General features: G+C 43.2%; 1 protein-coding gene across 31 annotated transcripts in view; it reads left to right on the forward strand.

Moving 5' to 3' along the window:
* svila (supervillin a) overlaps nucleotides 1-22268 on the forward strand; it is a 67932-nt gene that overhangs the window by 21506 nt on the left and 24158 nt on the right. For 5 of the 31 annotated variants that reach the window (XM_069512501.1, XM_069512512.1, XM_069512527.1 and 2 more), the window contains exons 1-14: nucleotides 2746-3424; nucleotides 8644-8707; nucleotides 10818-10909; nucleotides 11572-11635; nucleotides 11727-11869; nucleotides 11962-12688; nucleotides 15595-15678; nucleotides 16619-17458; nucleotides 18219-18386; nucleotides 19044-19078; nucleotides 20190-20225; nucleotides 20859-20923; nucleotides 21262-21398; nucleotides 22026-22121. In XM_069512501.1, the coding sequence (XP_069368602.1) occupies nucleotides 3367-3424; nucleotides 8644-8707; nucleotides 10818-10909; nucleotides 11572-11635; nucleotides 11727-11869; nucleotides 11962-12688; nucleotides 15595-15678; nucleotides 16619-17458; nucleotides 18219-18386; nucleotides 19044-19078; nucleotides 20190-20225; nucleotides 20859-20923; nucleotides 21262-21398; nucleotides 22026-22121 (2609 nt within the window). In that variant the 5' untranslated portion in view covers nucleotides 2746-3366. Of the gene's footprint in view, nucleotides 1-2743; nucleotides 3425-8643; nucleotides 8708-10817; nucleotides 10910-11571; nucleotides 11636-11726; nucleotides 11870-11961; nucleotides 12689-15594; nucleotides 15679-16618; nucleotides 17459-18218; nucleotides 18387-19043; nucleotides 19079-20189; nucleotides 20226-20858; nucleotides 20924-21261; nucleotides 21399-22025; nucleotides 22122-22268 lie in introns of those variants that run through there. The other 26 variants (XM_069512498.1, XM_069512505.1, XM_069512504.1 and 23 more) reach the window with 20 other exon arrangements.

A 22268-nucleotide genomic window follows, 5' to 3' on the forward strand; every position in this document is an offset into this window, starting at 1 on the left:
ACAGGCTGCATGTAAGCACTGTGGCACCCAACGACAGCTGAAATATTAGAGATACTTGATACTAGTATGCAGACTGTAAATAGTCAGTGGTTATGTACTTCAGTAACACGTATAGGGCTAAACAACAAATATTAAATATATATCAATGTCATGCTCAATCACTGTGCAAGTATAGTGAGGAGTGTTTGTGATTGACTGCCCAGAAAGAAGAACATTTGTGTTTACTTTTTATATAGGCCCACATCCCATCCACTAACATGGAGGAGGGTGGGTTCCAACACTGCAACCTGGGGGCAATCAATAAACTTTGGCTTTCCTTTAGGGTAGCAGTCATGTCGCCCAATTTTTTAAAATGTAAAGTCTATGATCTAGTTGTGGAATTTATTTCCTGTGTGCTTACTGTACAACTGTGTTTGCTTGTTGTCATTGTTACTATCGCGGCAACACAAAGCGTCAGGCATACCTCACTGTCAAGCGTTAAAGCAAGGCAAACGTGCAAGATGAAAGTTGAATGGAGAAAGCAAGTGAAACTCAAATGGTCTGGCTTCTTTATCTCATTTATTTCCTCTGCTGTTTCTAATAGAGGTTTTTTATTTAAAGACATTATGAATCATCAGCTGTCAGTCTGGAAGTAGTCTGTTAAACCCTTCAGCCTAGCGTTGGAAAAAACTGGTAAATGTTGGGTGCAGGTACTGCTCTTCCCATTCCCTCACCCGTAGTGTGAATTGGCAGGTTTGTGATGTATTTGTATTTGTGTGGTTTGTGTGTGTGTGCGCACAGTTCACATGCATGAGCCAGATGAGCTCATCTCTGAGACGGATTCAAAAACATGCCACCTCTAAAGTTTACACACCCCAGCCTTTCAGTCGGGCCGAGTCTTGACACACCTGTGCAGACCTGGATGGTGAGGCTGGACAGATTTATGTGATTTGACAAATGTTATGATGTGATAAGCCTGTTCTGTGTTGGTGCCTTTAAAGCGGCTCTACAACCTGGTTTAGATTTAGAGAAAGTTTTGAAAAACTCCAGTGAGATTCACATATTCTGGAAAAAGGCAGCAGGCCTCTTCTGATCGCTTCTCGTGCCAATCCACAGTCACCCAGTTGAGAAACTAGTATGTGCGACCACTTCCATCCATAGATCTGCTTTATGTTGACACCTGCGTTTTATACATGGTGACAGTTTTGCTCTGTGTGCTGCAGAGAGATAAGATACTGCTCACTGTTTTCCCAGCAGCGTGTTGGGCTCTGCGCCAGCCTCTCTGCAGTGCCCTCTCAGTGCAATGATAAGCACGTCATCGTCACTGTGACGTATAGGTTAGGTGCGTGCATGTGCGTGCATGTGCCTTTGTTTCATTCTTGACATTCGCTCACAGAACAATCACACACAAATGGGTTTATACACACCATGACTCACAGGAAATATCGGTTTATCTTTGCTCTGAGACACACAAACAAAAATGAATGTGTTCAAATACAAATTGTGGAGTATTTATTTGGAGTAAGTATTTTAAAACCTGTCCAATTGTATCCAGAAGACCTCTGGATACAATTGGACAGACAATCAATCAAAGAAAAGAAACATTTGATGTTGCACAGGTCAATAAAAAATACGTGGATGCACCTTTTCTGCAGTTTGTTCTCCTTTCATACCTCTTTTACACCAAAATTAATGAGTATACACAGTTTTTTTTAAACAAGGTTAAACCCTCTAAATAAAAAACAAATGACTCCTTTCCCATTGCCATTAGAGGTGTGGTTTTTTTCGGTTAGACATCTCGCCTCTCTGTCTCGCTAGTGTTGCGTCTCGCATGATATGTTGAAAAAAATCTCTGTTGCAGTTTGTTGCCATAAAACAATAAATGCACAATCATTCAAGGTTATCTACGCACCAACGCCCGGAAGTTCAATGTGTGTTATTACACCAGGAAACGTGCCAAAATAAAAAAGATGAAAATAGCGCGTTCATCCGGATGTCACGTTGCCGTCACTGCCCATTGGAGCAGGAGCCAATAAAAACCTGTGTCCACTGCAGAGTCATTTGACCCATGAGTGAATGCCAGTTGAATCCATTCGCAGATAAAAGCCAGATGTTAGTTTGTGTCCATGTTTTTTTTGTGACCAGCGGAAAAACGGCTTTAGAGAAACGACTTCGTCCAGTTCATCTAATACTGTCGCAGTAGCTGATTGAACAGACGTCTCCATATCAGCAGCAACCATCTTGGTTATTTATGAAAATGCGTCAGGGCCCCTGCGCTGTCAGTCATCGAAGCAAACCCTGCCCTGTTTTCGATGAATGGCTCCGACTGGCCCGACCTGTTTCAGTCTGAAGGTGGGGGGGGGGGCAGATCCATCTGCGAGAGCGAATAAACATGAGCTCTCTGATTGGGCAGGTTTCCAGGCGACCTATTTTACTCACCCTTGCACCTCTTTTCAACTGTTCAGGGAAGAACCACAGTGTTTGCGTTTCACTTCTCAGCAAAATCTTAACACGATTGGCTACAGTGAAGCTCACATTCTCCTTTCTCTCATTATTGACTGCGTGGTCCCTGACTTTGTTTGACTGTATCTTTCTTACCTTCTCCTTGTCCCTCCCTCCCACCCTCCCTCCCTTCTCTTTCCGCATGCTGATCCTTTTATTTTGTCCCTGCTGAGAGATGACTGGAATTTCTCATCTGGCTGAGAGAGTGATTTTAACTTTCTCCTCTGCCCTTGCTCACTTTATTTCCACTCCCATCCACTCAGCCTGCACGCTTTTCTCCCCCCACTTCTCTCTGACGCTCCACGACAGTTTCTTTGGCTCCCCACTCGAGTGTGTGAGCCAAGGGAAGGCAGCGCTCTCCTGGGACACTAGAACTATTCTGTCTCTTTTTCCTCTTCTCTGTGCCTGGGAGGCTCATTCTGCAGCATGCAGCAGGACACTTTGCTCCCATCTGCATAGTGAGGATGGGGCCTAATTTGCTTGCCTCGGCTAATGAGCTTAGTCAGTGCTGAGCAGCTTTTTGCCCTGCAGGTTGTTGTAGTGGCCACTGGCTGAGGCTCAGTGGTTAGCGGGAGGAACCAGAGCGGAGGAGTGGATCGGAGAAGGGGGCAGAGCTGCAGCCACAGCCTCACCACTCCTCTGCTTGCCTACCAGGACCACCTCTACTTGTGCCGACACTGCGGCTGGGACTTCTCTCTCTCTCACTCCCTTCCTCTCTCCCTCCCTCCTCTGCCTCACTACCTGCCTCCCTCCTCTCTCTCTGTCCTGAAGCACTGACAGTGTCTTTGCAGCTGCATCACCTTTTAAGCAGCTGCCCCTCTTTCTAGCCTCTTTTCATCTCTTTCTTTTCTTTCTCACCCTCTTCCCCCTCTCGTTGTTGCCAAAATGTATCGGAACCCGTGGATCTCGAATTACCTGACTCATGTCAAGTTTTGCGGCCAAGGTAAGGCAGCGACTCTCGGGGCTCTGGGGCTCAGTGCAGAGCTGAGATTTGAAACAGGGACTGGAAGCTTGGGGACAGGTTACTGGGGGACTGGTTATGGATGTGGGGAATCAGAGCTGTTGAAAGTTGGCAAGCAACAAACTGCAGACTCCCTTCCTCTCTGCTCACTGCCCTGCTCTCCGCTCAGCTGTCCTTGCACTGCAGCTGTAGCCTCCAAGGACACTACGTAGCACAGACAACGACTCTTTAACAGTGCAGGGGGCTGTTGTAGGGATGCAGCTATTTCTGTGCCGTTTATATTTCCACAGCTACTTGGACTCAAACTCTTATGTGTTGCTGCATGTATTTGTATATGTTTACAGTTGCTGTCATGAATGATATATGTGCACATTGGCTTAACGTGAAGAATCACTTAATAAACATAGGTTCAACCAGCCAGTTTGCCAAAAGGTGTCACTACCCATTCACAGCAGAGTTTTAAAAGGCAACATTTTGTAGTGAAATTCATTCATTGCAATGGAATTGCTATGATCAGCAAATTTTCTCACATTGGCAAACAAAATTACCCAGGGGTGAAGGCACAGTATGTGAGGTGCAAGTTTAAGTTGAATGAGACAATTTGCACCATGCATTGACCAATGGCAAACCATCCTCTAGGGAATGGAGACCTGGAGAGTCAGAGAAAATGAAATTATTTCTTCAACCCTCATGATCTAATTTGCTTGTGCTTATTTTCCTCCTAATCACTTTCAAATTGCTAAATGACGATGAGCAACAACTTTCTGTTTCAATGCCTTACAACTCAATATTCATTTAGTCTTAGTTTCTTTGTCCTTGTTCCATAACTCTCCTTTGAATGAAATGAAGCACAATCCTGATAACAATGTTCTACAAGCAAAGTAAACGGATGAGATAGAATAAATAAAAACGATTGTGAGACATATGTGATGAGCAGCGTATTCCAGATTACTAGTGTGATCACCAGCTCCATTGATTCATTGCGTCATCTTGCTTTAAGAACCTTACCTATTCCACAAAGAGGCATGAACCAATTCTGCTGTGTCACTGCCCAAATTTTGAAGTCCAGTTGTACTGCATTTAGTCCACAACATACATAACTGAGTCTAAAGGAGCAAAGGAAACACTCAGCATCATTACGATTAAACATATTTATGGTTAAATTGATTCTTAATTGGCAAATTGAAAGATTATGTAATCCAGCCCTAGCGTGCACAGTTTTTGAGTATGATTGCTGCACCAGGTCCACGTATGCTCCTCTTGGAGTGTTTCTCAATCCCACCCTTCTCTGTAATAGTTCCTGAGTGAGAGCCGAGTGTTGAGATCTGGCCTCTCCACTTAACTGGCTTGGACACCACAACAGGTGGCTCACAGTTTCTGGCTTTTATGTGAGCATGGAGTCTGGTTTTAAGGAAAGAGGTGTGTGTGTGTGTATGTGTGTATTTTTGGGATTGTTTCAGGGGTTCGATGTGGCAGAGTAACTGTCCTTTTCTCTCGGTTCCCCTCTCCTCAGAGTAGATTTTCAGACTGAGCTGCTTGTATGCTCATTAATGTGAGTGTTAAAGACATAATTGGCCTGTTGTCTGGTTCTCACCTCATTTCTGATTCTCCATCTGTTTTTTAATGCTTTACTTCTTAAACCCCTCTCAGTGAGGCTTTGCTTACAAGTCGCAGCAGGCTGCGTGAAGGCAGAGTAGGTGGGCGTCTGTTATGGGGGGGGGGGGGTGTTTAGACTCACATGCGTGCTTACACATGCGTATGTGGTGTGATGTAATGTAGACAGTTAAAGAGTGACACGCTTCCTTTTGGGCATGCTGTAATCCCAGGAATCAAAGTTAATCCTGTATCTCAACTTGGACATATGTCAGTCCCTGATGCTTCTTTAGTTACCACACACACCAAGTACACTTGTGTGTTAAGACAGGATGTCAGCACTGCTGCTTGATTGACACCGACTTCAAGTTTCTTCTGAACGGGCCCCTATTTGTTTGTAATTTGTTAAAGCTGTGAGGTTTGACTGTAGCCTCAGGTTAAAGTCAAGTTTACCAGAGTGGAGCATTCCCAAAGGTTATGCTTCTTCGTGTACATACAGAGTTACACAGTCTTTTTGCCTCACACTTTTAATACCTTCACATAATAGGCTCTCCTCACTTCAGAGCCTCAATGACACTCCACTGAATCATTCAGACATTTCATCCCCATGTCTTACCAGTGTCAAGCCGCTTTTACAGCCCCATCAACACACACGGAGCATGGTGATGAGGAATTCCTGGCGCATTCCCTCACGGCTATTGCTGCTGTAGCGTTTCTGTAGATTCCAGCCAGCATCAAAGGCTCGGTGACACCTGTGATCATTGTGGAGGTGCCTGTGTCTGGTGAGGGGAGGGGGGCACATGCCACTATGTATAGGCTGTATGAGGGGTAAAAAGAGTCCAGGTCTGTGTTGTTGAGAACTCAATATGTTAGAGCCAACAATAGCCTCAGACAGCTGCCCCCAGGGAACTAAAGCTTTTATTTCTTCATGCTATAGCAGTTAATATACCTTAACATTGGCATCTGGTTTTGTTTCACATTCTTACTTTAAGGTCAACTCTGGTATATGTCAACTTGGGTGTCACTCTCATATCTATCTTCTGATTCCAGAAATCTTTGCCCGTGTGCATGTACTTGGAACACATACCTCTTGAACCATTTATCATGTCGGTTTCACAAGGGCCCAAGAAAGAGCAGTGTCACCTTTCGTGCATTTTTGAAAGCACGATTATATTTACAATATTAATAAACATTTGAATAAAAAAGGGAACCAGTATGCTGTAACAGCAGTTAGTACTCATCAGTGCAAGTGACTTCATTCACAGCAATGGCACGTTAATGGCAAAAATGTAATTTACAACTAATTCTTTAGTTCTTTATACTGCATGAGTCAAGCTTCACAGAACTTTGAATGAACAGGTGAACAGCTCTTTGTGCAGCAGTGGCTTTAAGCTGCAACCATCATTACCATAGGCCTTAATGACTAATGGTCACGACAACATAGAATGTAGAAACGCGGACTCTTGCAAAGATACGTTGACTGGGGGCGAGGAGCTTGCAAACTTTCCAAAAACCTGAGATTAAATAAGAAGTCACTTGTTCAGCCAAATATATACACATTCTCCAGATAACAGGAAAACCATATGACAGTTGCAGCAAACTTTAATACAACTGTGCTACAACTGCAACACCATAAGTGGACCCCTCATTTATCATGTGGAGGCATTCCCTGAAAACTGCACCAGTGTGCACTTAATCAGTTTATTTTTGCAACGTGAAAACTTGCAGACATTAACCATCTTGTCACATTTGCTACTTCTTCTTCAGCATGAACATAAGTCATATCAATGAATACCCACAGCCTGAGAGGAACATAAATGATTTCCAGTATTTTTACAATGGATGCTGTGAGTAACACATTGTGATGATTGATTGACAACTAGAGTATCTGGATAAATCTGCTTCGATTAATAGAAGAAATACAATGACAACTACAATAATGCCAGATTTTGCCTTGTGATTATTATCATTAGTTCAATAGTTATTCAAAACCATTTTAATTTGTTTTCATTAATTTATTTTAACATGACGGAAGTTCTGAATAAACTAACTTATCTGATAAAACACAATACATGACACCCAACTCAGATATGTGAGACTAATGTGAATGTGGTTGCCAATAAAAAGAGTAAAGGCTGAGAAGCTGAGGTGAAATTTATGTGGTAATTTCTCAAGTGATTAAATTCTTGAATGAAGCTCAATCAAAATCAGTTTTAAAGTTGCAGATATGGATACAGTAGATTTAATTTAATATGCCATGGTCTATGAGTCTCAGTTAGAAAATTAGACCTTCACATGTTCCGATATTCAGGATCATCAATGAAGGCTTGCAAGGAATGAGCTGTGTTTTCACGGGTCGTATTTCACCCAGCTGAAACAATACGCAACTATCCCCAAACACATGCAGGCACACTGCCCTCTGCAAATAAGCCTTCTTTCTTCTCAAATGGTGTTTTGCTTAAGTAGAAGGGATTTAAAGCATCAACCCAAACATCCTTAATAAGGACTAACAAGTCTGGAAACTTGTGGGGGGTTGTGGGTGGGTGACCTCAAGGGAGAGGTTAGGGATTTGGGTGGGGCGGGGGGGGGGGGGGGGGGGGGGGGGGGGGTCTGAGGGTGTCACGTGGCCCTGTGGTGAACTCGCAGGGGCTGGAAGTGGGACCACATGTTTGTCCTGAAATCGCACGGCTCTGACCAGGCTGAGGTCTGAGGGCAGCCAAAACCGCACATTTGAGGTTTGGAGTCAATAAGCGAAGCAGGCGTCAACATTCCTGAGAGGGATGCGCCACAGAACTCGAATTCTTCACAAGACTGTTTATGATGCTTAATACCAACTAATGCCTCTTTTCTTGGTATTGAGGCTTTATTTTTCTGTAGACAGGTGTTTATGTCACTTTTTTCTTGTTAATGGTCTGGGGCCATTTTCCTAATAGATACCAGACTTTATTAGACTTTAAAGTCTTGCGTTTAATTGAGTTTTATCGCAGAGCTGCAGAGGAGTGTTTTTGTGAGGTTTTGGATATTGGACAGTCTCTCTCTCTCCGTGCTGTCTCCTATTTGTATTCATGGTGGGTGTAAATGCTTCCCAGAGTCAATGATGTGCTTGGCTCCTTCTGGCGCCGTTCCAGCTGCTTTGCACTGCATCCTTGACGTGTGATCAGACTTTACAGCTTTCAGGCAGTGACACACAGGCTGTCACCCCTCTATCAAACAAGCTATGACTTCATGCGCAGCACACAGACATGACATTTAGGATGGAGACAGTCGGTGTCTCTGGCTGTAAGTGTCGAGATGATTTCCGAGTCTGTTGCCGTTTGTGTTGGGGGGGGCGGGGACGGAGGTTTGAGGTTGGAGGGGTACAGATCACTTATTGTTTGATGTGATTCACTCAGGCAGGCAGATTATTGTTTTCCACATCATTTGTTTTCTCTGTGGAAGTCCACTTAATTAATGTGGGTCTGTGCCAAGGCCTTGCAGACACGCTGGCTGCTTCACTGTGAGATGCCTGGTTGCAATGTTTGTCTGGTCATTAAAGCAAAAGGTTCTGCTGGATTTAATGAATGAACTGTGCAACATGACTGAATCTTACTCTTTTCTTCTGCCCACAGGACTTGGGAGTGAGACCCCTATAAAACTAAGTAATCCCAGGTTGCTACAGAAGAGAGCTTTGAGGTAATGTATACTAAAACACTTGTTGCGTTTTAGTATATTCAGATTTCCATTGCAGTTGTCTTACATCACTTTGTTAAAGACCTGGCAGGTAAACAATAACCTTGATCCTTATAAGAGATCAATTCAATATGAACGATACCATGGCACGGAGAAACGTGCAGCATTTGGAAATCTAGCAGACTGGAAGACCACAGTGCTCAGATAAAGCAGACTTTCCTTTCTTCCAACAAGGTTGTCTTATTTTTCAAGATGTTCATGTAAATACCATAAACAAATGAGATCATCTGAGAATATTGATATAATTATTCTGACTAAGACCTGATAATGATATTCGCATGATTAGTAAAGAGAATATTCCATTCATATTCCTGTCTACATGTTAATGAGTATAGCTTGATTATGAGTTACATTAACCTTACGTCCAACATTCCCACCAGAATTTAAAAAACCCCAACCTGAAATAGTTAAATGTACAAGTTTAATATACAATATACTTAATGAGGGTATACAATACTGTATATTTTTCTTTTTTATTTGTTTACGTTTGTTGAAGTAGTTGGTAACTAGCCATATGTAAATGTCGCAAAATGCTGGGAAAATTCCAATAGTATGTTACACTGTGGTTATGACACATACATGTCTACAGAATGTGACTAAGAGTGGAATACTCCACATTTGATTATTCTGATGCGTACACAGCGTGCATACATGTCTGAATTGTTAGGGAATTTGATTAATTGCCTAGTTGAAAAAGTGGAGCCATATACGTAGAATACAAAAAGTGAATGTGGAAAGACAACTTTTGATTCAAGAGCTTTTGGAGATGCAGGGGAGACGTAGGTGTCAGTGTGCTACAAAAACGTGTGATTTCCACAACAGACTTAATATGTTATGTCCTGCCTCCTGCATGCTCTACCCAGGCATCACCCCTCACTCTAATATTCTGCATATTATCCAGTTGTTGTGAACTCGTCTGATTCTGGCAATCTCCTGTTGCATTTTTCATTGCCAAAGGCAAACTCTGGGAAATGCCTGGACCCAATTTTCGGAGCATTTTTCAGAGTTCATGACTGAAAATGTCTAATAGAGTTAGAAGTCTCATCACGTTAGTAAAGAGACAACAGATAACAACCATACATTTATTTACCATAGATCTGATCTATCATATGCTGATGATGATTCTGATTTGTAAGGAAAGGTCTCATCTAAAGGCTGACCTGGCAAATAGGAGAGAAGACCTATTCTGGATTTAAACTAAATTGTAAGGTGAACCCTTACACACATCTTTTAGAACAATCCTATAGCACAATACTTGTGCCAATGCACAAGCTTATTGAGAAAGGAACAGATCAGCTAAGTCACTGTGCTCCTCTGCATTGTAAAACCTCTCTGCTGCATCATTAGCAGGATTGCTCCGCATCATTTTGTTGGCTGTGTGTCAAATAGTCCATCATGCACACACCTTATTTGAGAAGTTTAATTTGCAGCAGGGAGGATATCGAAACACTTAGTTATTGCCAATCTGCAAGTGTGGCTTTGACTTGGATTCACATTTTGTGTTTAGGATTCACATTTTGGGAGATATTTACTCCTAACAACAGATGCTCACAACACTGTGGTCGTTGGAATTAACATAACCACCAAGTCATGTTGCCCAATTCTTGAGCATTTCTTCGTGTCATTAATGCGGTGCCAGTTCTTTTATAGCTGTGTTGCAACAAAGTGGTTTTGATTTAAAATCCATAAACGACTCCAGCATGTTTCTGAGAGGGAGTGGTGTTTGTGTCTGAGGCAGATGATGCGATTGCTCAAAACCTGCTCATCATGTTTAAATACATATAAAAAAATAAAATAAATAAATAAAACCCTGATGCATTGTTTGGATGATGAATTATTTTTGTATATGTCCTCATCTGTAATCCACCGGTTGATGGACGAGACTCTTGAGCATCATTCAAATCCAACAGTGTTTTAATGATATGAATGACTGTTTGATGAGATTCAGATTAATTCAGTGGGACCCATTCAACTGTCGGTCTATAAACAAATGTAGTTTCCCACAGCTCAGCTTTGTTTCAATAACATTTGGTATTTGTCCTGCACCCCTCAGCTTCCAAAAAGAATTCTCTATTGACGAAAAAGACGACCCAGCCAAAATCACCAAGGATATAGATGTTAGTCTCTTGGCCAATCTCCCCAAAGGTGAGTACATATTTTTTTAAATATCTGCCTGCTTGTAAGTGGCCCTCATAATGTCAGCCTCTTACCAGGAGGATCCATGCCATAAAACCACTGCAAGCACTGTTCTGATATGTTGAACATTATGGATTATATTTTCTCTACTGGAGCACTTTTTATTTAAAATGTATGACCTAAAACCAGACATGGTCCTATTGAGGTTTGAGAGTCTGTCAAGTCCTGCTGGGTGGTGGAGGCTGTTAAATAGTTTGATGAGCTGTTGAAAGACCATGGTGTTTTAAACGTTTTAAAAGTTATGAGTTGTGTCGCAAGAAGGGATGATTAAATAAAATCGTAAAATTGAAAGTAAATCGCTTATTTTGTGGCAGTTAACCCCGATGAAAAGCTGTGCTATTTCTACCATCTCTACCAGTCTTTGTCAGTTGGGACTGAAAACTATGAGTTTGAAGATTAAATGAAATGTGGGAAAAGTAAAATTTCTGTCGCTCGCCAAACTATTGGTTGCTCTGTGGGTAATGTAAGCAGCAGGTTTTGACAAGGATGTGTGGGATAAAAAAAGATATCTCTGCTCCATCTATTTCTTTTTATTTGTTTGTAGAAGCCACTCATAAGACAGATGTGTTACTTTTATTGAGCTGTAACATCTTGTTTTTTTCCTCCTTTAGTCTCTGAATTGAGGAAACGATTTGAAGGCATTACCACAAGCTCAAGTGACTGGGAAATGAATAGGTACGAATGTGATGATATGTGTATTATCAAATTGAAGATAATAATATAATCAAGTTTGACTCCTTCCGTCCGTCCGTGTGTGTGTGTGTAGAAAGGAGCGTATTGCTCGGAGGTTGGAGGGCATAGAGGGTGAGGTCCATCCGTCCCTGCTGCCTAGCTTGGTGGCCAACCGGCTTTTAGAGGAGGACACACCAAGATACACCAGGGCCAATGACCCCTTTGAACCCTGTGGTGGTGAGACATGTTCAGACCTGCATCATTATCTGTCTCCTCTCTGTGCTTGTATGGGTATAACTCCCTTTTTGTCTTCACTCTCTGTCTTCTAGTTACAGTTCAGCGATATGGCGTGGAGGGATTTGAAAGCCCGGAGATGCAGCTGGCGTCTCCGGAGCGACAGTCCAGAGCTCGATGTCGGCCTGACCCTCAGTCCTCCATCCACACAGAGCCGATTTTCAGTTCAGGCTCCACCACCAGTGGTCACGAGCTGGAGTCGAAGGCTGAACGCATCGCCCGTTATAAAGCAGAACGACGCCGGCAACTGGCTGAACGCTACGGTATCTCCTTGGATCAGGAGCCCGACTTGGAACATCCCTCCCGCTACACTCGCACCCGGAAGGAGTCAGAAGGCTCAGAGAGGAGGAACCGAGGGGAGTGTGAGGGGGAAGAGGGGAGAGATATCACCCTGACCTCTTACACCGGCACCTCTGCCACCAGCCCAAGGCCTGGACGCACAGCGCCACATCACAGCCACACTGAGCCAAGCTATGAGATGGGTCGAACCAGGGTGGACTCTTTCACAGAGAGGGAGAGGCTGATGAACCTGGAAAATCAACGGAGGGCTCCTCCCCCTGAGCCGCCATCCTCCTCATACATGGATGTGACACCATTATCCTCAGCTGCCAGGGTGCCCACCAGGGACTATGCAGTCACAGGAATGCCTCCCAGTTCACCCAAGCTGAACAGGCACCCTTCCCTCTCCTCACCTAAACATGGTGCGTCTCCTGGAGACCTGTTCATCGAGCAGCAGGCCCACAACATCCTCAGCAGACAGGGGTGAGTGGGTTTAATGTTTCTTTTTGGACTCATTGTCTTATATGCGTATTTATCCTCTAGCCAGCAAATTGAGAAAGAGTAGATATGAGGTTGTTCTGTGAAACTCTGTTCTCTATTTGATTTCTCATCAGCAGGCCATTTCCTGCTTGGGTCACGACCCCAGCTTCCCTTCAAATCCATATACACAGGGTTTGAACATAGCGTTCATGTGGGTCAGAACACTGCTGTATCATTCTCTTTAAAAGATGGATTTGCTGTGACAGCGTTATCCATCAGACTGACTCCCCCCCCCCTCTATCTCTTTCTCTATTCCCATCCACACATGTCCAAGGTCGTCCTGTTGGCACAACTGTGGCAGGCCAGGCAACCTCAGCTTGTTCTGGAACAATCTCTGAGCTCGCACTGAGACCCACAGCCTGGCTCACATTCAAAATACACAGGCAGAATAATACAGTCTGTTGGTCGTTATGTTTCTATTCCAGAGGTTTCAGGTGGATCTGTTGCGAATAGTGAATCGCTGTATTGTTTTAAATTCCCAAAGGAAATTTGGTCAAGATGTTTGTTGTTTTGTTAGAATGACGGATTTCCAAGTGAAGTAAGTCTCCAGCCCTGTAGCTGACCCCACATTCTGAAAGAGAATTGCATCTATTCAAGCAGTTCACAAATGTTTTTACATGAGCACTAGTATCCTGGTTATTATCTGGTTTTCAGATACTGGTGCATCCCGGTTTCTGACCACTGCTGAAAATATTATGGCCACTCTCCATAAGACTCAGGTCTACAGATTAGGTGGACCTGTGAAGACCTCTCGTTTAAGGTAAACTCGATGAGAGGAGGGGTAATTCACAGTTCACATTTGCCCTGTGGCATCTTAGTGTTTTAATTTGGTCTGACACACACATACACACACAAACACACAGCTTATTGTGCAACGAAGGATTAAGACAAAATTCAACTTTCCTCATCCACATGGTCACGAGGGTTCATGTGATGAGGATTTGTCTTCCCATTGTCCACGTCCAGCTCCAAACGTGTGTGTTCACTGGTTACATGTGGCCATTTATTACCAGTATTCACTGCTTCACTGTCGCAGTGGTATTCATTGTCCAGGTCACAGTAGTTGCTTTTGGTTTTGGCCTTTTCCCAGCATAATGTTTTAAAATAGATTGAGACCAAGATGATATTTTTCAAAAAAGTACAGTATTGCCATCATCTGTTTTTATAGATCCTGCAGTGCTTGTCTATGGAAGTATTAGTGGTTTCATCTAAAGCAGGTTGACTCATTGCTGCTGCAGAGGGTTGGCACTAAGGAGTGTTTTGGCTCAACTACTGAAAGCATAGATCGTATCAGCAGCACATGCACATCTTTATATCTCTGTTCCTTATGCCTGATGTACAAACCCAGCCCAGGTTTGACCAGGCTGTGATAGTCTACTGTTACTACAGACCAGATGAAGATGACTCTAGATCTGTCTGCCATTCTTCTCAATCTTTCCCTTCCCCTCTCTGCATTGCCCTCTCTCGCTGTTTTTCTTTTAGGACTTGGCCAGTGTTTGTGTGTCTCTAGTGCAGGGAAGGTGTTGTGTTACCGGGCGGCTCAGTGTGACTCCACAGTCAGATCTCTGACCCACAGCTGGGCTTGATCAAGACCAGTGAGGCCTGAGAGGAGAGAAGTAAATAGGAGAGCGTGTTAGGATTGTTAGGATCCAGTGCAGAGGTCAAGAATGGTTTTAGGATGACAGAATAATAAATATCTTATATAGAACAAGTGTCTTTTTATGATTAGTTGTTGCCATTAAGTTGATATTTTGAAGGCAACCAACAGGTAAACTGGCTTTGTTGAGGTGAGAGCTCATTCAGAAAGTATTCAGATGGGCTAGGTCTATGAGCAACTGTTTTCAGGTCTCCCTAAAGAGACTGGGTTCAAGTCGGGGCTCTTGCTGGGCCACTCATGCATTGCACTTAAGGTAGGTTTGTGATCAAATCAGCATGAACAATTCCATCAAGATCTGTAACATTGTGGTCCAAAAGTGGAGTGATTGGACACCGAATGACCTCAAACCCTCTCACTCCCTGTCCGGTTCAATCATGGTTTCATTGGACCAGATAAGCTGGTTTCTTAAGGTTTTCATGTGTCTTTCACTGAGGAGAGGCTTCCAATACACTTGCCTTGCCTTATGTAGATCACTGTGCTCTTGGGACAGTTGACCTTGTTGTAATCTCTGCCAAAGAAGCAGACATACAGACCCAGTCTCCACACGACTGAATTAGACCATAGTGGAAGTATAGTGGTTCAATTTTGGATATGTTATGTTACAATAAACCGTTTTGTCTTGTTGGTCCCTTTAGCACTAAAATCACAATACAACTCCTCAACTCTCTACTCCTCTGTTGTTTATGTGGTTAAGATCGTGGATCATTACTTTTGATTTTGTTGAACTCGTCTTTATGAAACAGTTCAGGCTGTTTGTGTTTATCCGCCATCAGAGGTCAAGAATGACTTATTTGCCTCTAGACTCTGCTGGTGTGAGATGGTATTTCCTCTGAATATCTGCTGCAGTACAGACCTCATAAGACCTCATTTATTCAGTTGCTTCAGATCCAGTGATGCACTGAAAAACATAAACATGTAAGGTAAACAAGTAAATGTGGTTTTTGTAGCAGTTGCTCTTCATCTCTGATGTTTTCTTTGGGTGATGCTTGTCCCAAAACCAAAATAACAATGAAATGTGGCCAAGCTCATTCTCACTGTGGTCAAGCTCCATGTGAAGTCAGTGATGTGTGTAATGTAGTGGTACGACTGTGTGTGCGCCAAGAAAAGGGTCTAAACACTGAATCTAGACTCTTACCACCCACCCACTCAATCACTCACTCTCATGTCTCCTGCTGGGTTTCCATTGGTGCAGTGCGAGGGCGTTACTGAGCACCGATTGGTTCCTCCAGACCGATGCTGAGGGCGACACGCACTCCCTCATCAACTGGCCATCGAGGTACACCCAGGCTGGTTGTGTCCCCTCCGCAATATCACCTGCCCCTGTTGCCATTTCGCTCAACTTACCAAAACCCATCAACCTTTACTTTTTTTTTAATAATCATCTCTTAGGGTCAAACTAAATTTGCTCAGTTTGGGTCCTGCATTTATTAGAAGTGTTTGAGTGTTTGAGCTGACCTTGCATCATCCATCATCTTCCTCCTCATGGTCACAAGCTCATTTCACCTTTATTTTGGACCATAACTTCATTTCTCATGCACATATTGCTGTGTTTGATTTAATCCCCTTTGTGAAAACAAATGTTCTGACTTTACATCAGTGACTATGGGTTTGGAGCCTGTGTTTAAAGTTTGCATCTATCACCCTGTTTTTCTTCAGTTCTCTTCTTAGATACAATATGTTCTGGTAACAACGAGCTTTAGATTGAGTCAAGTAGAGTTGAGATTATTTCAATATAGTTTATATTCATATCTCTGGTGTCCATCACCATCCACAGTCTTATAACTTTATATTTTGCCTCATTATCATAACATTTTTACTTATCTGTGCATCCATGGTTATATTGCAAACAGGAATTGCTAACAGTCAAATTGGTGCTTTTTATTTAAATACAGTATTAAATTGATGCTGAAAAGTGTAAACAACTATAGATTGTTCTATGTAAACCAACCTATTGTGAAAATATCAACTTAAGGTGTATAGCCCCCTAAATAAAGGGAGTGATAATCAAGCAAAAAAGTCTGGCGTCAAAAATTGTCTAATAAAATAATCATTGACACAAATACTAATTGATAGAAATAAATAAAATGGGGCAAAGATTGTACAGCAAGATTATCTTAAGTTGGAGATGAGTGCAGTTATTTCAGTGGGTGTAACACACAGCGGCTATATCTATTTTTGTAGTGTTAAATGTTAACCAGCCATTTGTTTCCCCGAAGAATCAGAGTTAGGGAGAGGCTTGCCAGGGACGAGGGCCGCCAGAGGAGCCCAGAGCTGGGAAATCTCACAGAGGCCCCAGTGCACCGCAGACAATATCAGCACCCGACCTCCACATGCTACCACACAGATCACCCAGGCCTCCATCATACACAGGCTCAGCTCACCCGAACTGGGCACCAGGAAGTTGTTGGATACCCAAGTTACCTCTCCATGGCCTCTGGCCCCACGTCCAGAGGCGGCCAGCAGCAGCAGGCTCCGGAGGAAGAGACTGAGGAGACAGAGGACGTGAAGACAGAGGGCCTCTTGAAAAGTAGGAAAGCAGTTCTGCCCTCAGAGATCCGCCGCAGGGAGAGGAGCACTGAGGACCCACGGAGAGGTAGAGGGGAGGAGAACCTGGGCATGTCCAAGGTGCAGAGCCTCAGCCACGCAAGGGAGGCTGAGGCAGAGGTTCCAAGAGACAGACAACGAGGCAGAGGCAGGCTGGATGATATTGAGCACCTTTCCCGTCTGCATGCAGGCGAGAGCAGGTCCAGAGAGAGGGAAAGTTCCTTTCATACCCACAAAGCGGCGCCCGCAACCCACATCCAGCCCAGAGTGGCACATGCAGCCCCAGGAAGCTCCAGCACAGCCGTGAGCCACCCGGTATCAGAGGCTGGAGATTCACAAGGGCCCAGTCAAAGGTACCCGCAGCACCAGAACCACGACCTCCGAGAGGTCAAGCAGGGTGAAGGTTTCAGTAATGGAGAGGGCCTCCAAGACACGCGTGTGTCTGTGGCCCAGCTCATGCATTCCTACATGGAGAGCACCACCACTCCTCCCACCGGCCGCAGAAATGAGCCGTAGGTGGCAAAGTTAAATGTTGCGACGCGCTACTCACTGGTCGCTGCTGTGGGACTCACTGATGCTTTTCACCTAACATCGGCTGCCTACTGACTGACTAACATCAAAGGTCCAGTGTGTAGGGCTTAGGGGAATTTATTGAGGGAATATTCATTATGATGTGCTCATCAGTGTCAGTCACCTGAGACTGATAATCCTTGAGTGTCTTGCACAAGCAAACTGGAGCTGGGCATTGATCCTCCGACCTTCTGGTTATTGGATGACTCGCTGTATCTCCTGAGCAACACCCGCCCACAATTGCACAGCGATGTTTCTACAGCAGCTCAGAATGAATAAACCAACTGCAATTTTTTTACCTGAGGGTGAGCGGCATTCAGTTGGTTGCAAATGCCACTGTGAGATGCTGAACTAAATCCTACACACTGAACCTTTGCATCAAAGCACAATGACGCTGCTGCAGCGTAGAAAAAAGCATTAATGTATTATAACGCTCAGCTCTAAACCTCTAAGCCTCCTATAGTGTTTGTTTTTTAGTGGCTCTGTGGCTTATTCAGTTATTACCTGGGGCCAATGTACATGTGCATGCTTCAACTGTTAATAAATCTGCATGGCCTTGCTCACATATTTGATTTAAAGAGTCAAACCTGTACCTCTGCTTTGAAACAATTCGATTTTTGCTTCCTGTCCCTCTCTCCCTTACTCTACTGTATTCTGTCTTCATTTTGGGTGTTGGTCACTCACCTTGGTTGGTCCCTCCAGTGAGGTTGAGGGGGACAGGGCGCTCTCAGGATACGAGGCCCCATGGAGAGGGGAAAGGGACAGGGGGCGCAGGCCCCGGCAGTATATCGATCCTGGGGAGAGTAGAAAGACCTCAGAGAGGTTTAGGACGCAGCCCATCACTTCTGCTGAGCGCCAGGAGACTGATAGGTACTGCTCTGGACTCAAGAGTGCATGACTGAGAGTTTGGAATGCTGGGAAATGACCACATGATCATGCATGTCAAAGAAAATCATGAAACAATGTTGATCTAATGATACAATTAGAAACTTATGATTATAAAGTACATTCTGTTTAGTCTACAATGAATGAAGTCCTTGAGTACATTAATACCATGAGGTGGATCATAGTTTACCACACACACACACACGTGTAAAGTCCCGTTTTCCTTGATTTCGCCTCCCACTCTAACAACATTAACTAACAGTGAGGCTTAAAGGCCAAAGGTCCCTCGTCCCTCTGATTGGTCCCTGGCAGTGGACATGACATGTGATCACACCAATTACAGAAGCATGAATTGCCCTTTGTTGGTAATCACTCGCTGAGACCATGGAACTGAACAGACTTCTGTAATACCGTCTAATACTCCAACTTAGTGTGCTTTACTTCACTGTTTCCCTTTTTCATTTTTCTCCTCTAACACTGGCTGTCACATTTCCAGCATACCAGAGACGACTGCCTCTCCCTGCATCCCCTCACCACCAAAGTGCCTGACTACTCACCAGCCTTCCATATTGCTGTGTTATGCATGGTCGCAAGGATATTAAGAGATTTTTCTGACTATCTTTATTTCCTGCCCTTTTAAAGGTCCTGTGTGGGTTCAGATCTTGTTTCCTCTGAAGGTAAGTCGTACTCTTTTTTTTTTTTTTGTCTTGGAAAAGCTTTAAGTGCAGAAGTTGATTTTCAGAGTAATACACATCCATCTGTCAGTTTAATGCTGGGACTGATCATTGTAATATCTCGCGGCCTGTTCATCATTCATTAACTTATTCTGTAAATCAAAAATACATCAGCCACAACACTAAACTCAGTGTTGTAACTGATCAGTGTATATTATTGTGTAGTATATTATTATATTCTGTAAGAAATCAAACATATAAGTGGATGTAGACCTTTTAGAATGTATTCCATCCAACCCATGTTTTACAATCACATCTACTCTACCATTAATCATATAAAAGTAAAGCTCAGGCTCTACTGTAGCCCCTGTACTCAAGTGTTAGTGAAATATAATTGATTCAACATGGTTAGTGTAGGTGGAATTATCAGTATGTTTGACTAATGAGATCGTTTGGCTGGGACTTATGTTACATATTGTATATAGGAATAATTGTGATGGTAAGGAAAGCAGTTCCTTCAGGGGATAATAGATTATTTGGGTGTTCCAGTTTTAACTTTGAGGCATCATTATGATTTAGGAGTTATATACTGAAAGTCAACAAAGCTAAAACACTGCCGTTAGTTCTCACGAAGCAAAAGAATGACACCAACAACGGACCTGTAATTGACAGATACCAGCGAAGCTCTCTGAGTAAATTGAATATCATCAGTCTGTTTTCTTGGAAAAGGTTGAGTTGAAGACATCATGGAGATGTGTTAAAGGGGAATTACAGTATTATGATGATTTTTTTTTTATGGGAAAGCACAACATTGAAATGTATCGTTTATTTTATTATAGAGTCATCACTTGTTCTCACAGTAGCTCCGCTGAGGGCAGGCCCCTCATCTGTTTCTTATAAGCACACAGTCAGTCGGGATGATTTTTGCACTGACATGAACCGGGGGCAGCAGATCTCAGCTGGGCAGCATCAATCATAGGGAATAGTTGCATGGTGATGTCATGTCACGTGATTTGTAGGGCGAGAGCATGTGTGCATGCAAGCAATGTCTCTCACACCTGTCTACCACTAGTGATGTCGGTCACATGGTTGAGTGGTTTGTCTTTGCTCACAGTGAAACCAGATGGAGCTGGTGGTGATAATAATGGAGGTAAATATAATGTTGTTTACAGAGAAGTTCAAGTACTGTACACTTATAAATGATGTTTCCATCTGTTATTGGAGTTTTTATATAACACCACTGGATAGTCACATTTCAATCTTTATGCTATTTTGTTGCATCTTGGTGCAGTTTTGCTCTTAAACACTGCATTTGTTGTTGGGAGGGGAGAATGCAGCAATTACACAATAATTCCACCAAAATTGCACCATTTTGATGATATGTTTTCTGAACCCTGCCTCCCTTGTCTGTCCTCCTACAACACATATTTGTAGTTTATACTGATAAAGGCAGTGACCTCTCAAAATCCTCAGTTATTTCAGTAACAATAGGTCCTGCATTCCAGAAAGATGTATAACGTTTCATTTCTAACAATCATCTGAAGTGACAGTTGCTGGCAGATTTCATCACCTGCAGCCAGCCAACTATTCAGTGTCATACTCGCTCCAAGATTCAATTTTTAAACTGTTTAAATGTTACTATAAAGTCTTGTGAGTTAAAATTGTATCAGCATGAGTTAGTGCCCCTGCTTTTGAGAAAATTCCGACTACATTGTTCATGGAGAAGACATCCAAAGTCTCTCATGTCCAAACGTCTGTCTCTTTCTGTCTTCTCCCTCTGCAGCCGATGAAGAGAAACTCGATGAAAGAGCCAAGCTGAGCGTAGCGGCCAAACGCACTCTCTTCAGGGTGAGCTCTAACTATCAGCTGTTTGTCCTCTCATGTTGACAGATTCTGGAGAAATGTGCTTCAAATCTTCACTGTGACGGTTTAGAGCTGAGGATTTGATTCAGTTTAATCTCTGGCAGAGATTTAATGGTGAACATTTCACTCCACATTTGTCGAAATTACCCCACACATGCTTCATAGTCTTGGTTGTCAATGGAGAGCGATGATATGATCCCAATGAGCTTATTCATCTGCATTTAGTCTCTGTTATACTGATTATCCCACTGGTGTTGAGGTAAGGTGAAACACTCCCCTGATTTATAATAGAATTCCATGTTTATCTGTATGATTCCATCCAGGAACTGGAGAAGAGCATCGATGGCGGAGCTCCTAAGCCTCGATCCAGGAATGCTGCTGTGGACAGGAGACTGAGACGGACACAAGACCGATCCAGAACTCAGCCCGTCACCACTGAGGAAGTCGTCATTGCTGCTACGTGAGTTACTTATTTCCAAGTTACTTATTAAATCAAAGCGCACCGTATTATGCTACAAAGGGTCATTTTTCTCACTAGTCTAAGCTCTATCTTTCCAGTCTAATAGTTGGTTATATTTGGGCAGATTTTCAGAGATCCCTTATCCAGTAAAATCCTGGATCATAAATTCTGAAGAGAAGGTTTTTTTGTATTTTAAGTAGAATTCTGTTTATATGTACTTTATAAGGGTGGAGGCAGAAATCTGAGTCAGATTTCCCTATAAAACCAACATGTTCTGTGTGGTTACACATTACCAGAGGTGTGTGACAAATTGAATGGAAATATTTTCTTATTTTGTCAACCTAACATCTGAAACACATTTTCTGCTCTGGATATGATTAAAAATGTCATTTGTTTGTAATTTTCCCCCTGAATTCTGAAATGAAATTTTGGTTTGAGTCACCATCCATCTTGAACATCAAAATACTGATTCCCTGCCAACAATGCTGCATACTTCTCTCCATTAGCTGGAATTACCCTTTTTCTTAATCACATTCCCTCTGTCGAATGTGTGTTTTTCTCTGGCACCTGTGTGCGTATGTGTGTGTGTCTGTGTGTATTGTTTCTCTCTCTCTTTGACCACTGTAGCGTCCCCTCTCATATGCCTCAAACGCTGACTGTTCACACCGCTGTAGCTCGCATCCCTAGCCCCACCCTTGTTTGCAGCTCTATCCCACCATACAGGTACATGGTACATGCAGCACAAGCGTGTGCACGGGCATGAATGCAAGCACCGGCCTCCAGTGTGTGACTAACATGTTTTATGGTTGCTGTTCAGTCACCGCGGCACAGTTACATTAAAGAGTGGTTTTATCTCAAGTAGGTTTTAAC

This window comes from Paralichthys olivaceus, chromosome 17, assembly GCF_024713975.1.
Source record: "Paralichthys olivaceus isolate ysfri-2021 chromosome 17, ASM2471397v2, whole genome shotgun sequence".
NCBI classification, from domain to species: Eukaryota; Metazoa; Chordata; class Actinopteri; order Pleuronectiformes; family Paralichthyidae; genus Paralichthys; species Paralichthys olivaceus.